This window comes from Microcaecilia unicolor, chromosome 2 (assembly GCF_901765095.1).
Source record: "Microcaecilia unicolor chromosome 2, aMicUni1.1, whole genome shotgun sequence".
Lineage (NCBI taxonomy): Eukaryota > Metazoa > Chordata > Amphibia > Gymnophiona > Siphonopidae > Microcaecilia > Microcaecilia unicolor.
In genome coordinates this window covers 287592319-287608060 of record NC_044032.1, presented here as the reverse complement: position 1 = coordinate 287608060, position 15742 = coordinate 287592319, and the positions used below count along the sequence as shown (strand labels likewise).

Genomic DNA, 15742 nt, shown 5'->3' with positions numbered 1-15742 from the left:
AAATGGACTTGGGAAAAATCCACAATTCCGGGAATAACATGTATAGAATGTTTGTACGTTTGGGAAGCTTGCCAGGTGCCCTTGGCCTGGATTGGCCGCTGTCGTGCACAGGATGCTGGGCTCGATGGACCCTTGGTCTTTTCCCAGTGTGGCATTACTTATGTACTTATGTAAATTAATCTGACCAGTTTCCAAGTAGGTTAGAGATTGTAGTGTATAGTAGAAAGGGTGTGGTTCAAGCAAGGAAAATTTGCCTGCCGAGTGTGGGGCCCAGACTGAGAGTTAAAATTCCTAGAGGGGGAACAGAACAGAGGGGCCCAGAACAGTGAGGAAGGGCCTAGGAAAGAAGAGAACTGCGTATCCATATATGCCTCCATTATATGAGTGTCCAGGCTGAGAACAGAAGACTTCCAAGACAGAAAATCTTTTTCCTGGAGAGTTTGAAGCTATGTGGCTTGGCCAGATGTAGGCCTAGGTTAGAGTAAAGCTGTCTTTTAAACTGCTGTATCCTGTGTTTTGGTTAGGCAAGAAGCTACCCCTAGTAGGAGTTTTCACTGACTTTACAAGCAACTCTAAGTGTAAGACAGCCTGCCTGTGCAGTAAATAGACTTCAGTATATTTTGCTTATAAGAAATAAAGAATTCTTGCTTAATTTTCATACCTGGTCCTGCCTGCTGTTCTGTGAAGGCTGAGCACTGAACCCTCACTCATGCTATCACATATACCAAATATAGTTGTAAAACCCTGTATCTTGTGCAGTTATAAGTTCTTGTAAAATGACTGCTTTACTGTCAGGTTCTCAGGTTCAGAGCCCCCGGGGCTGGGCTCTGGAGCAAACGTGAGCCGTTGGGCTGCTGACGCAGAGCGACAGCAGCAGGCAAAACCCACCAACCAACGCTGGGCAAGCACACCGGCAGGGACTGCAGGCACCGCCCAGTGAGCTGGAATCCCCCGGACTGGAGGACACAGGACTGGAATCCCCTGGACTGGAGGACACAGGACTGGAACACTGGACTGGTGCACCCTGGACTGTAGCACACTGGACTGGTCCGTACAGCTTCACCTGCACTTAGCCACTGCCCCCCCAAGGGTTGAGCCCCTGGGTTCGAGTGGCCAGCAGGACTTCTAGATACTGGATGACACAAGGACCAGGACTAGAACAAGCTGGAAACAGCAGTACTCCTAAATCCTAAACTGACATAAGTGCTCCCAAGCCCTAACCAACAGAAGAACTCCAAACAGAAACCAACAAAAGTGTTCCTAACAATAAACCAACAAAAGGACTTCCTAAGCCCTATACTAACAGAAGTGCTACCAATAGCACCACTAGGAAAAGCAGGGGAGCCACAGGGAAAGAGCAGGGAACTTAAACACATAAACTAGCACAGGTGCTCCTAAGCACCAAGCACAACAGCTCTACAACCCTAAACTAACTACGGTGCTCCTAAGCACCAAACTACCAGCAGAGCTCCGAGCACTAAAAGGGAAGACAGGGGAGCCACAAGGGAAAAAACAGGGAAGCTAAACACAGAAGTCAGAAGTGTTTCTAAAGCACCAAACACAGATGTGCTTCCAAAGCACCAAAAGGGAAAGCAGGGAAGCTACAAGGGAAAAGCAGGGAAGCTAAACACATAAGCCAAATGTGCTTCTAAAGCACCAAACACAGATGTGCTTCTAAAGCACCAAAAGGGAAAGCAGGGGAGCCACAAGGGAAAAGCTGGGAAGCTAACACAGATCAAAAGTGCACACTGCACTACCACTAACCTGGCCCTAAAGCAAACGACTAAGCAAACGTTGCAAAGGCCCTGAAGGGAAGAACACCACTTCCTTATCAAGCCCTGCCTGATGATGTCACCACTACCAGACACAGGCAGGCAGCATACTGAAACAGAGCTAGAGCTAACTCAGGCTTAACCCCCACAGCTGCAGTATAGCAGAGCAATTAGAGCCACGCTGGAAGCAACCAGCACACAGAGGCAGCTAGCTCAGGTAACACACACAGCTGCAGTATAGTAAAGCAATTAGACTCATGCTGGGAGCAGCCAGCTCTAGCAACACAGAAAGAAGAAACAGAAGCCAGCACAGAAGCTGACCACCAGAATAAGGTAAGTCTGGGAGAGGTCACGGCCACAATCGTAACACTTTACAAACTAATCAGTTTTGTTTTTATCTCTTTTACAGATATACATTCTCGTTCATGTAAACATCTAGTGGTTACTGGTGCCAAGAGTTCCTTTTCAAAGCTCATAGGCAAACTGAATGTGTTGATGCAGGATGTACCAGTTGGTAATAACGAGTTCACTGGATATGGAGAAAAGAATTCCTTAGCTCGAAGATTAGCCTGTGGACTTCATAAAGTCAATTCACAAATGCTAAAAGTTGGTGCACAGGTTCAAGTACCCATCACGGTATGTATATGCACATTGCTATGTTAGTGAGAGAAAATAGTCATAACCATCTTTGCTCTTTAATTTGGGATGAGAGAAATTAGAAAAAAATCTAAATTTTTAGGTTTAAAAATCTGCATGAATATGTAGAAATGGAAAATTGCAAGTTTAAAAAAAATGACCTAAGCTGTATTATGTATGGGGACTTTCTGCCAATGGAAGACTTTCAAAGTTGTTTGTATCATCTGTTAATGTGACATGCCTTGTGGTTACATTTGCTAAGAAATTTCTATTTTACAGGATATTTATAAACCTTTTTTTTTGTGCGTGAAACACTTCTTATAAAATTATGTTATGCCTAAAGTATATACGGTGCAAGCCAGTGCATACTTGAGTATGCAGAGCTGCAATTTACTTGTGTATTTTATACACTACCATTTAGGCCTGTTTCCAAGCAAGCGTAAATGGCAGCACCCACAATCTAGGCACTATTTCTGCAGTATTTGTGCCTTAGGTGCCTATGTGCCTGTATAAAATAGGCAGCTTCTTACCCTATTAGTCTAATCACCTGATTATGAAATTATCTTAATGAAAACATCCAGGTTGGTAGAGAGAAATTATAGTAACATTTTGCCCGTTTAGTTTGTTTGAGATTCTTCTTATACCACCTTTCTGTGGTACAGCCAAAGTCTGTCTTAATGATTTTGTCCTGTCTACTAAGGATATATTCCAGCTGCCAGTCACAGGGTGTGACCTCCTGAGAGATTTCTTGTTATCCAAAGCAGTTTTTTCCCTCCTTTGTACTTCACTTTCATGGGTAGAAGAGCATGCATGATCTCTATTTAGTTCCCCTCTTGCACTCCTCTTTCCTCATGTTGAGCCACAATTGCTTGTAGTACTCTAAAAAGCCAGTAATAGTAGTGTAGCTGATGCCCAAACATCCAGCCTCCTAGATTCTCTGCCTGGCAGACCTGGCTATCTAATCACCTGTGTTTTCATTAGAAGTGCTAGTTATTACAGAATTTGCAACTTTATCAGACAGACCCAGCTGCTAGTTTCTTTATTTAGGAAAACTTGCTATACCGCCTTAAACTAGAGGGTAGATCTAGGCAGCGTACAATAAAAACAATAACAGAACTACAATTTGTTGACAGAAAAGTGCACACATTCATTCCACAAAGCTAGGATAATACAAAAGAGGGTTACAAAGGCAATGAAGGAAAGGAACAATTTAACAATTTGGGGAGGAGGCACGTAATAGCAGGTAAAAGGGAGGGAGAACTGATCTTTAGCAGTAAACATCTTAGGAAGTATTATAGGCCTGGTGGAATAGCCAAGTCCTGTAAGGCTGGTTTAGATTTTTTATAGAGGATTCGGTTCTGATACTGCGAGGTAGGGAGTTCGAGTGGAATGGAGAAGCAAATAAAAATGCACAATTCCTAGTTGATTCAAGAATGGCTTATTTAGGATTGGAAGGGACTAAACAGAAATTCATTTAAGGAGCTAAGTAACACATTGGTGAATAGGAGATAGTGAGCTTAGATAAGTATTGTGGGAAATGTATCCGGAAAGCTTAAAGGTAATGGTTAACAATTTGTGAGTAATTCTTTGACCAGTAGGAAGCCAATGATGTTTCTGGAGTAAAGGGGAGACATGATAACATTTATTAGCATGACAGAGTAGCCTGATAGCAGTGTTTTGTAATACCTGCAGTCACTTGAAAACATAGCAAGGGGGAACCTAAATAAATAATGTTGCAATAGTCCAATGTAGAAATTAGTAACGACAGGATGAGTGAGTGGTCACAGACCTGGTCATGTGGATGCCTGTATTGCTGCCATGCGTGTCCATATTTCATATGAACCACTTTGCTGTATTTCTGGAAGCCCCAACAATCATTGTTAATCAGATGAGTTCAGTGCAATGTATGCTTAAACCTGTACCACTAGGTCCTTGGTCTTTATTCACAGCCCTCAAGGGCCACCAACGGGTCAGGTTTTCAGGTGATCCCTAATAAATAGGCATGAGAGGAATTAGCATGCCAAACAATCCCATTTCATGGATATTCATTAGGGCTATCCTGAAAACTTGACCTGTTGGTAGTCCTTTTAGACTGGAAGTGAGGACCACTGCACTAGGTCATGCTTTGGGCTTTCTCCTCTCTCCTCTTCTAGCATCTTAAGGACGCTGTGTGCTTATCCCATGCCATCTTAAATTCTATAACTGTTTTTGCCACCAATACCGACCACCCCAGGAAAAACAGTATATGCCCCAACCACTTTCTCTGTTAAACGTATATATTTTTCCAGATATTTCTCCTTAACTATCTGTTGGCCTATGTGAAAGTAGTTTGTGGTCTTGGTTCAGTTTTGAGGTGCTTAACCAGAGAGTGCAAAGATTACATTTTATTTATTTATTTCTACATTTCTACCCCACATTTTGCAAATGGTATTTTTTCATTGTGGCTTATATAAAACGAAGGAGTTAAAATGACAGGGATATCTGATAAGTATAAATAAATATGGCTTGGAGTTGGACAGGGCTATCCATACAAAGATGAGGAGGAAGGGGTCTAGGTAGTGGAGGAATATCTATTAGTAGAAGCTAGTGAGGGTCGGGTCCAGGCTAGAGGTGGAGTGGACATTACAGAGTAAGAGATGGTGATTCATATCTGATTCATAACGGGACTTCATGGAAAGATTTTTTGAAGAAGTATGCCTTTAGTCGCTTACGAAAGATCAGGTAATTGTCCAAGCACCTTAGTGCTTTAGGGAGTGCATTGCAACTCTTAGTGCATAGATAGGTGAAGCACAATAAGTAGATTGTCTTGTATTGTAGACCCGTGCAGGGGGGAAGTGTAATGTGAGGTAGTTCCATTCGTCAGCGTGTGTTGCGTAGTGGTAGGGTTATTAGGTCTGACATCTATTCTGGTGCAAGACCAAAAATAATTCTGTATGCCAGCGTGCAGAGCTTGAAACTAATTTTTGCCTGGACGGGGAGCCTTGTAAGGCTTGCAGCAGTGGACTGTCTCTTTCAAAGTGCGATTTCCATAGATCAGATGTGTGGTGGTATTTTGTGCCGTTTGAAGTTTTCTTAGAATAATATTTTACAGCCGGCATAGATGTCATTACAGTAGTCCAATGTGTGCTAGGGTTAGGGTTTGTACAAGCATCCAGAAGACCCTCTCTTGGAAAGTAGCTTCTGATGCGCCTCAATTTCCATAGTGTGTGGAACATTTTTGTTGCAACATTCTTCACTTGTGTTTTCGAAGGACATCCTACGGTCCAGTGTGATTCCTAGGATTTTCAGGCTGTCTGCTATTGGGTAGATGATCACGTTGAAGGTGATGCTGGAGAAGGCTTTTTTATTTATTTACTTATTTAATTTATTTGTTACATTTGTATCCCACATTTTCCCTCTTTGGAGTAGGTAGATGTGAATACTAAAAGTTGAGTCTTATCCTGTTTGAGTTTAAATGCCATGGCCCAGGATTCTAAAATGTTCATTCCTTGGGTTACCAAAGTGTTGATTTCTGACGTGTCTTGATTGAACTGAATGTGTATGGACACTTCATCTGCATAAATGAACGGGTTGAAGCCATATCTTGCTAGTTTATTTGCTAGTGGAATCATCTATGTTAAATAGTGCAGGTGAGATCAGTGAACCTTGCAATATCCTGCAGTCTGCTGATCCATGGGGGATGGAAGAGTATGTTGTTTATTTTGACCTGGTAGGATCTGGATGTGAGGAAGCCTAGTGAACCATTGTAGCACCTCATCTCTGATGCTAGTTTGTTCAGCAGTCTGAGCAGGATTTGGTGATCAACCATGTCAAAAGCACTTGACATGTCGAATTGTAGGAGTAGTATTTTCTTTCCCTTTCTGATTTCCCTCTTGAAATTGGCCAGTAAGGTCATGAGTACCATTTCTGTGCTGAACTAAGGTCTGAATCCCAATCGGGAGTTGTGGAGAATGGAGAAGTTGTTGAGGTAGTCCATTAGTTGTCTGGCGATCAAACCTTCCATTACCTGGTCACGAGGGGGGATGGGGGCCACGGTCCTGTAGTTTGAGACTTCATTTCTGCTTTTTTACATGGTCTTTGGGATTGGTGTCTGTATATGCTGCCTCTCTCTGTTGGGAATAGCCATTGGTTAGCATGAACGATATGTGGGAGTATGCCGGGGCATCTTCATTAGGTGGTTGGGGCATGTGTCTAAAATGCAGTAGGCCTTTGAGAACTTCTTCACAGAATATGCAACTGCTTCGGGGAGAAGCGTGTGGTTTGTGTGTGTGTGGTGAACTCAGTCCAGATCTATCTGCTATGATTCCTTTGGGCTGTGCTTCCGTGCTTCATTGTACAGTTCCAGGTTTTTGTTGTCCGGTGCTAGTCCCTGTCTTAGGTCAGTAAGTCTTCTTTCGAAGTATTCTGCTAAGTCGCATGCAGATGGGGGGGGGGGGGGCTTATTCATTGTTGTCACAGGATTTGTTTCTATTAGGCTGTTCACTAGTCCATATAAATTCTTTATGTTTTTGTAGTCAATTCCCACCTGCTCTTTTGTAGTATTTCCATTTTCCTTGTAGGTTTTGACTGCTTCTTTCCATGCAAGTTTGGACTCTTTGCCTCAACAGTTTCACCATCTGTGTTCTGGTTTCCTGTATTGGCATTTTAAGCTTTTTCAGTTCCTCTTGGAACCACAGGGATGGTTTTGTTCTGTTTTGCTGTTTCAGCTTTAGGGGTGCGATCTCATCTAGTATGCATTTACATTTTTTGTCCCAGGTTGTGAGGAATTCAGTGGCTGCTGTTGGGAGATCATTGGCGTCGTTATTAATTCAGTCCCAGAAATCTTCACTGTTGATCATGCCTCGGGATGTTTTCTTGGTTTGAGTTGAGGTGTTTTTGTCAGTCATGTTGTCTAAATAAAGACTGATGTCGCCTATGATGAAGACGTTCGAACAGGTCATACATATATTTGAAATAAAGTCCATGAAGTTGGATTGGGACTGTTTCCAGCTTCCTGGTGTCCTATAGATTAAGATGGCACATAAGTGGCCCGTGAGTGAATTATCTGTTACTAGTGGAACCCAGCCCGTTTCCTCAGCAATGAAGCGGGCCCTAGAAAGGCTCTTTTGTAAGCGATTTTTTGTCTCGCCCCTGCCCTCCCCTCCATGTTCAGCGATTCTTCCCTCCCCTCCCATCCATGTCCAGTGATTCTCCTCTTCCCTGCCCTTCCATCCGTGTCCCGCGATTCTCTTCTCTCCTGTCCTCTCATCCCATCCCATCCCATCCCATCTGTGTCCATCGATTCTGCTCTGCCCTTCCCTCGATGTGCCGCGATTCTCTCTTCCTTTGTACCTCATCGTTTATGGCTGGCCTGGCTGGCTTCCCTTCCGATGGTAACATCCTAATGTCAGCTCGCCTCCAGGGTTCCCTTCCCTCTCACTGTTCCACCCTCTGACGTCATTACGTTTTGATGTGAGGGCGGGGCAGTGAGGGGGAATGGAACACTGGAGGCTGGCTGACGTTATCAGATGTTATGAACCCAGGCAGCCAGAGAGTGATGGAACGTTGGAGGTGCAAATTATTATATAGGATTTTGATAGCAGTTATTTCTAGTTGGGTGTTGTGAGTTCCACAATAGATTCGATCTTGAAAAGTGATCTGTATAGGACTGCTATTTCTCCTTTTTTCTGTGTTCTGGTCCAGTGGGATATTTTATATCCCGTAGGGCATATTTCATTAAGGATCAGGTCATCCTTGGAACGGAGCATGTTTCCACGATGAAGACCAAACCTAGTTTTTCCTCTTCGATCCGGTCTTTGATTATCTGTACTTTATTTAGCACTGATCATGCATTGATATAGCCAATGGAAATAGGTAGTAAGTTTTCCTCATTTGTGGGTTCTGCTGAAATCTTGATCAGCTGTCTTTGGTTGCGCTTCCTGGATTTATTGAGGTAGTTTCTACCTCTTCCCCTGTGCTGGCTCACACATGGGTTACATAGTAACATAGTAGATGACGGCAGAAAAAGACCTGCACGGTCCATTCAATCTGCCCAACAAGACAAACTCATATGTGTATACCTTACCTTGATTTGTACCTGCCTTATTCAGGGCACAGACCGTACAAGTCTGCCCAGCAGTACTTCCCGCCTCCCAACCACCAGTCCTGCCTCCCATCACCGGCTCTGGCACAGACCGTATAAGTCTGCCCTCCACTATCCTCGCCTCCCAACCACCAACCCCTCTTCCCCCCACCTGCTCCGCCACCCAATTTTGGCTAAGCTTCTGAGGATCTATTCCTTCTGCACAGGATTCCTTTATGCATATCCCACGCATGTTTGAATTCCGTTACCGTTTTCATCTCCACCACCTCCCGCGGGAGGGCATTCCAAGCATCCACCACCCTCTCCGTGAAAAAATACTTCCTGACATCTTTCCTGAGTCTGCCCCCCTTCAATCTCATTTCATGTCCTCTCGTTCTACCGCCTTCCCATCTCCGGAAAAGATTTGTTTGCGGATTAATACCTTTCAAATATTTGAACATCTGTATCATATCACCCCTGTTCCTCCTTTCCTCCAGGGTATACATGTTCAGGTCAGCAAGTCTCTCTTCATACATCTTGGAACGCAAATCCCGTACCATTCTCGTAGCTTTTCTTTGCACCGCTTCCATTTTTTTAACATCCTTTGCAAGGTACGGCCTCCAAAACTGAACACAATACTCCAGGTGGGGCCTCACCAATGACTTGTACAGGGGCATCAACACTTCCTTCCTTCTGCTGATCACACCTCTCTCTATACAGCCTAGCAACCTTCTTGCTACGGCCACCGCCTTGTCACACTGTTTCATCGCCTTCAGATCCTCGGATACTATCACCCCAAGATCCCTCTCCCCCTCAGTACCTATCAGACTCTCACCGCCTAACACATAAGTCTCTCTTGGGTTTCTACTCCCTAAGTGCATCACTTTGCATTTCTTCGCATTGATTTTTAATTGCCAAACCTTAGACCATTCTTCTAGCTTCCTCAGATCCTTTTTCATGCTTTCCACTCCCTCCCGGGTGTCCACTCTGTTGCAAATCTTAGTATCATCCGCAAATAGGCAAACTTTACCTTCTAACACTTGGCAATGTCACTCACAAATATATTGAACAGAATTGGCCCCAGCACCGATCCTTGAGGCACTCCACTACTCACTTTTCCCTCCTTCGAGTGAACTCCATTTACCACCACCCTCTGTCGTCTGTCCGTCAACCAGAATTCACATGTGGTGCCCATTATGCTGCTTGTGGTATGTGTTGGTCTAAGCCCTGTGAAGGTGTTCAAACGCCAACTGTGTTGTGTGAGGATCGATATCGACTTTGCTCCGTATATGAGTATAGAGTTGCTGATTGTAACGATGAGCAGTGACAGCAGCATCTGATATAGTGTTTTGTGATGTGTCATGATGCTTTGATGGTTCGTACTTATTCTGTGGTAGGTGACGGCAGGATCGGGGCCTCAGAAGTGGCTTCTCTTAAATGTCTCCTGATGAGGTTATCCGTGCGCTTCCAGAAGTCTTGGTGGTACTCCTCTTGTGTGGTTGCGATGTGCTCTGAGCTAGGGTGGAGAAGGTTGCCTCTGTGATAGGTGAGAGCAGGATCGGGGCCTCATAAGTGGTTGATTGTGTTGGGAGTATGATTTTATTATAATATAGGGCTTATTTTCAAAGCACTTAGACTTATAAAGTTCTAAAGGTTACTGTGGGGCTCATTTTCGAAAGAGAAAAACATCTAAAAATGGTGTAAAAGCCACATGGACGTATTTCTCTCAGAAAAAACATCTAAAACATATAATCAAACAAAAAAAACGGCCTACGTATGTTTAGATTAAGACGTTTTCAAAGGGGGCGTTTTGGAGGTATGACTTGGGCAGTGTTACGGAATGAAAGTCTCCAGCCCATAATGGATAACAAAGCGGTTTTTCCGTGGTGGGAAATGTACGAAATTAAACCTGATATAAAAGTGTCTGGTGTAAGAGCAAAACTGTCTTTAGATCCATTTGTGAAGTTGGAGAGTGGAGGAATTACTAGTTAAAGAGAAAATTGAGTTGCGGAGTGCTGGATTACCGTTCATTTGCCCTAGTCTGATCCTTGTCATCCTTACATTCTCTGACTTGCCGCTGTGTCTCACCTTCTTAGCTCTCCCCCCCCCCCCCCAGCCACAACTACCCCTTCCTCTGTATCTCTCCCCCTTCCCCAACATTCACTGTCTCCAAGCCCACATACCTTTCATTATACCCCCTTACCTGTTTGTCCTGTGTGCTGCTGCTGTGTGTGTGAAGAGGGGTCTGTTGGTTGCTTGTGTGAGAGGACTGTTGGTTGCTGCTTGGAGAGTGAGTGCTTAGAGGGTGTGGCACAAGTGATTGCTGTGTGCTTCTGCTGTGTGTGACTGCATTGTTTGTTGGTGGTGGGAGAGTGAATGCCAAGTGGTGTTTAGTGGTGATGATTTTCACCAGATAAGTAGGTAGAGGTGTGCATAGCAGTGTGTCTAGGTTTTGTGGGTTGCACCTGTGGTGTGGGATATGGATCCATAGAATGCACTAGTGGCGTACATGTTGAAGGAGAAGGAAAGTTTGGAGGGGAGGCCCCAGAGGAGATACCCACATCCCATAGTTTTCAAGCCCCGTACCCGTTTCCTGGACCTTACTGACCAACAACGTCTCAACAGGTACCGCTTTGACAGGGCTGCCATTCAGCACCTGTGTGACCAGCTCCAACCCCTCCTGCAGCCCAGGACCCGTAGGAATAATCCCTGTCCACCTCAAGGTCACCACCTCCCTCTTTTTCCTGGCCACTAGTAGCTTCCAGTCTGTCCTAGATGTGAATGTGGGTTTGACCCAGCCTGCCATTTCTAATTGCCTTACCAGTTTCTTGTTGCCTTCCTTACCCACACCTCAGAATACATCATCTTCCTCACCTATGGCATCATAGAGCGTACCTTTGGACAGCTCAAAAACAGGTTCCTATATCTAGATTGGATCTCCTCTAGCCCCAAAAAGGTTGCCAAAATCTTCATGGCATGATTCTTGCTACATAACGTGGCCCAGTGCAGAGGACAGGGCCTTCCAGACGAGCCACAGCAACCACAACAGCAGGCGCCCCCACCCCCACAGAGCAGAGCAGAGTGCACAGCAGCTGGGTGTCCAAACCAGGCAAAGGCTCATCGAGAGAAACTTTTAGTGAAGTAGCATATATTTATTAGTGAACACAACACCAGTACACTACCCTATACCACCTACCACCCTCTCCCCCTTGCACACTCCTCTACCCCTCTCACACCACCACCTCTCCCTGTTCCCTGCACAGCCCAACACAGACAAAGTTATGGGGCACATAATATGCCTACTTACCTTTACCCCTCCCCTCCCCCCTCACATGTCCTTGCTGGCTGCCACCTCTCCCATCCTTGTCCCCAGCAGCTAGTGACGGGCTGGGCCTTGTTGCAGCAGAACCATCTATGATATAGATAGCCCCACAGGGGACAAGACAGATACAAATACTACTACTTATCATTTCTAAAGCGCTACTAGACGTATGCAGCGCTGTACACTTGAACATGAAGAGACAGTCCCTGCTCGACAGAGCTTACAATCTAATTAGGACAGACAGACAGAACAAACAAGAGATAAGGGAATATTAAAGTGAGGATCATAACATAAGGGTTCTGAAAAAAGTGAATAAGGGTTAGGAGTTAAAAGCAGCCTCAAAAAGGTGGACTTCTAGCTTAGATTTGAAGACGGCCAGAGATGGAGCTTGACGTACCGGCTCAGGAAGTCTATTCCAGGCATATGGTGCAGCAAGTTAAAAGGAACGGAGTCTGGAGTTAGCAGTGGAGGAGAAGGGTGCAGATAAGAGAGATTTACCCAGTGAACGGAGTGCCCAGGGAGGAATGTAAGGAGAGATGAGAGTGGAGAGGTACTGAGGAGCCTCAGAGTGAATGCACTTATAGGTCAATAAGAGGAGTTTGAACTGTATGCGGAAACGGATAGGAAGCTAGTGAAGTGACTTGAGGAGAGGGCTAATATGAGCATAATGACACTGGAAGAATATTAGTCGTGCAGCAGAATTTTGAACAGATTGAAGAGGAGAGAGATGGCTAAGTGGGAGACCTGTAGCATGCAATTGCAATAGTCTAAGCGAGAGGTGATAAGAGTGTGGATGAGGGTTCTGGTAGTGTGCTCAGAAAGTAAAGGGCGAATTTTGCTGATATTATAGGGAAAGAAATGACAGGTTTTAGCAGTCTGCTGAATATGTGCAGAGAAGGAGAGGGAGGAGTCGAAGATGACCCCAAGGTTACGAGCTGATGAGACAGGAAGGATGAGAGTGTTATCCACAGAAATAGAGAATGGGGGAGGAGGAGAGGTTGGTTTAGGGGGAAAGATGAGAAGCTCAGTCTTGGTCATGTTTAGTTTCAGATGGCGCTGAGACATCCAGGCAGCAATGTCAGACAGGCAGGCTGATACTTTGGCCTGGATTCCTGCTGAGATTTCTGGTGTGGAGAGGTAGGTCTGGGAGTCATCAGCATAAAGATGATACTGAAAACCATGGGATGAGATCAGAGTACCAAGGGAAGAAGTATAGATGGAGAAAAGAAGAGGTCCCAGGACAAATCCCTGAGGTACACCAACTGACGGGATAGAAGTAGAGGAGGATCCACTAGAGTATATGCTAAAGGTACGCTGGGAGAGATAACAAGAATACCAGGAAAGAACAGAGCCCTGAAATCCAAGTGAGGACAGCGTATCAAGGAGTAGGCTGTGATCAACAGTGTCAAAAGCAGCAGATAGATTGAGAAGGATGAGTATAGAATAGAGCCCTTTGGATCTGGCCAGGAACAGATCATTGGAGACTTTAGCAAGTGCTGTTTCAGTTGAATGAAGGGGGCGAAAGCCAGATTGAAGTGGATCAAGAATAGATTGAGATGAAAGAAAGTCAAGGCAACGGCGGTGAACAACACGCTCAAGTATCTTGGATAGGAAAGGGAGGAGGGAGATGGGGCGATAGTTGGAAGGAGAGGTAGGGTCCAATGAAGGTTTTTTAAGGACTGGTGTGACTACGGCATGTTTGAAGGCATCAGGAACGGTCGCAGTGGACAGTGAAAGATTGAGGATATGACAGATAAAAGGGATGACAGTAGGAGAGATAGTGTTAAGTAGATGGGTGGGAATAGGATCAGAGGAACAGGTAGTTGGTTTTGAGGAGGAAATAAGATGTTTAGTTTCCTCTTCAGTGATTTCGGAAAAGGAAGAAAAGGAGGCAGGGATTGGAGGGTTGAGAGAATGGACTAAGGGAAGGAGAGTTGGAGGTGACCTGGTTGAGAATTCAAGTTTAATCTTGTGAACCTTATCATGAAAGAACTCAGCCAGAGTCTGGGGGGAAAGTGAAGGGGGAGGGGGGGGTTGGAGGTGAAGGCACTTTGAGGAGAGAGTTCAGTGTGGCAAAGAGACGTCGAGGGTTTGAACCAACAGAATTTGTCAACTGGATGTAATAGTCCTGTTTGGCAAGTAAAAGAGCAGACTGGAAGGAGGTCAGCAAGAATTTGAAATGTATGAAGTCAGCTTGGGTATGGGATTTCAGCCAAAGGCATTCGGCAGAGCAGTGCACAGGAACGTAGGTAGCGGATTCTAGAGGTCAGCCAAGGCTGGGGTTTGGTACATTTTACAGAACGGGGAATGGGAGGAGCAAGAGTATCCAGAGCAGAGGAGAGAATAGTATTATAGGAAGAGACAGCCTCATTGACAGACTTGGATAACATAGTGGTAGAGAAGAGATTAGAAACATTGGAAGACAGAGTGGAAGGGTTAATAGCCTGAAGATTCCTAAATGTATTGGTTAAGATTGGACGGGACTGGGGAGGAGGGTGTTTAAGTGTGAAAGTTATTAGATGATGGTCAGAGAGGGGAAGAGTTGAGGCACAGAAGCTGGAGAGTGAGCAGTTTGAGGAGAGGATAAGATCAAGACAGTGGCCATTCTGGTGAGTGGGGGCAGTGGAGCACAGTTGAAGATTGAAAGAGGATGTTAAAGCAAGAAACTGCGAAGCATAAGAGTCAGAGGGATCATTAGCATGAATGTTAAAATCCCCAAGAATGAGGGAAGGAGATGAAGGTTCAAGAAAGAAGGAAAGCCAAGCATCAAATCTGTCTTGTCCCCTGTGGGGCTATCTATATCATTACTCTCAACAAGGCAGCACCGCCCCCTGAAAGTCAGGCTACCTAGTTAACATGTGACCCTGAGTGTGCTCTGATCACTGGCCCGAGGATGTGTGACTCTGCAGTACCTGAGGGTGGCTGCTCTCCTGCGTGGCCACTTTCCTGGTGTCCTCTCAGCTTCCTCTGCTTCGATGATGGTGGCTGCACAGCCCCACATGTTGAGGGGAGAGATGGCAGTGGGCACCCGGTGGCCTTATCTGGGGTAGGTGGACCTGCAGGTGGCTGTTGTGTTGGCCTGGTGAAAGTGCAGGCTACTGTGTGGACCTAGGAAGAGGGATAGAAAAAGTAACCATCATGATCCTCTACAGTAAGGGAAATGAATCCAGGAATAGGTGATAACAGAAGAGCGGTAACTGTTTTGTTTCCCCTTCTGTAGAGGTTGCAATGTGCTAGGTAGGTGTGTTTGCCACATAGAGCCCTTTGGATTTGGTGGTTGGTGGAGGGTGATCAAGGGGTTCCCCCTCCTCCATTCTTTTCCATGTCATTTCATAGGCTGGGTGTTGGGGGCAAAACGTGAGGGTGGCGGCCACACTCTAAGGAGGGTAGATGCATCCTCAGCCCTTGATCTGGGACAGAGGTATTATATAGGTGCTCTGTTTGTGATACTTATGTGCTGCCAGGAGGCGCCTCAGCACGTGCTGGATCAGCACCGGGTTGTCCCTCCAGACACGCCGGTACCGGTGCCTCAGGGACTCCAACTCTTTTCTGATGCTAAACCGCTTGCAAAACACAACTTTGTAGACCAGGGTTCAGGTGATGTCCTGCTTACCTTCACGTACATCACTGTTTTTTAATCCTAATTGTGCAGTGCTCCTCACATTGGCTGAGACAGATATCAGTGGGTAGATGGGGTTTGGGGGGAGAATTAATTACATAAGCACAGGCGATAATGTGTTCTGAGGCGGACGTGGGGACAGAGATTTCCATGGTGGTCTTTTTGTGCAGTATTGCAGGGATGTGGGGATGGGCAGCGAGGTACAGCTTGTGTTCCTTAGGGCATCTGAATATACTTTCGGGATCTGCTGCCAATGTTCTCATTACTATGTAAGTGGGGCCAAGGAAGGGGGGAAGGGGTGCAGGTCTGTATGGCCCCTTATGATAGCTTTG

The 15742-nt window shown here is 45.4% G+C and overlaps 1 protein-coding gene across 1 annotated transcript in view; it reads left to right on the top strand.

Annotated features, from left to right (window-relative positions):
* Nucleotides 1–15742, top strand: part of CCDC171 (coiled-coil domain containing 171) — a 665674-nt gene that overhangs the window by 346360 nt on the left and 303572 nt on the right. The window contains 1 exon segment of the mRNA XM_030194229.1: nucleotides 2182–2408. Coding sequence (XP_030050089.1) covers nucleotides 2182–2408 — 227 coding nt within the window.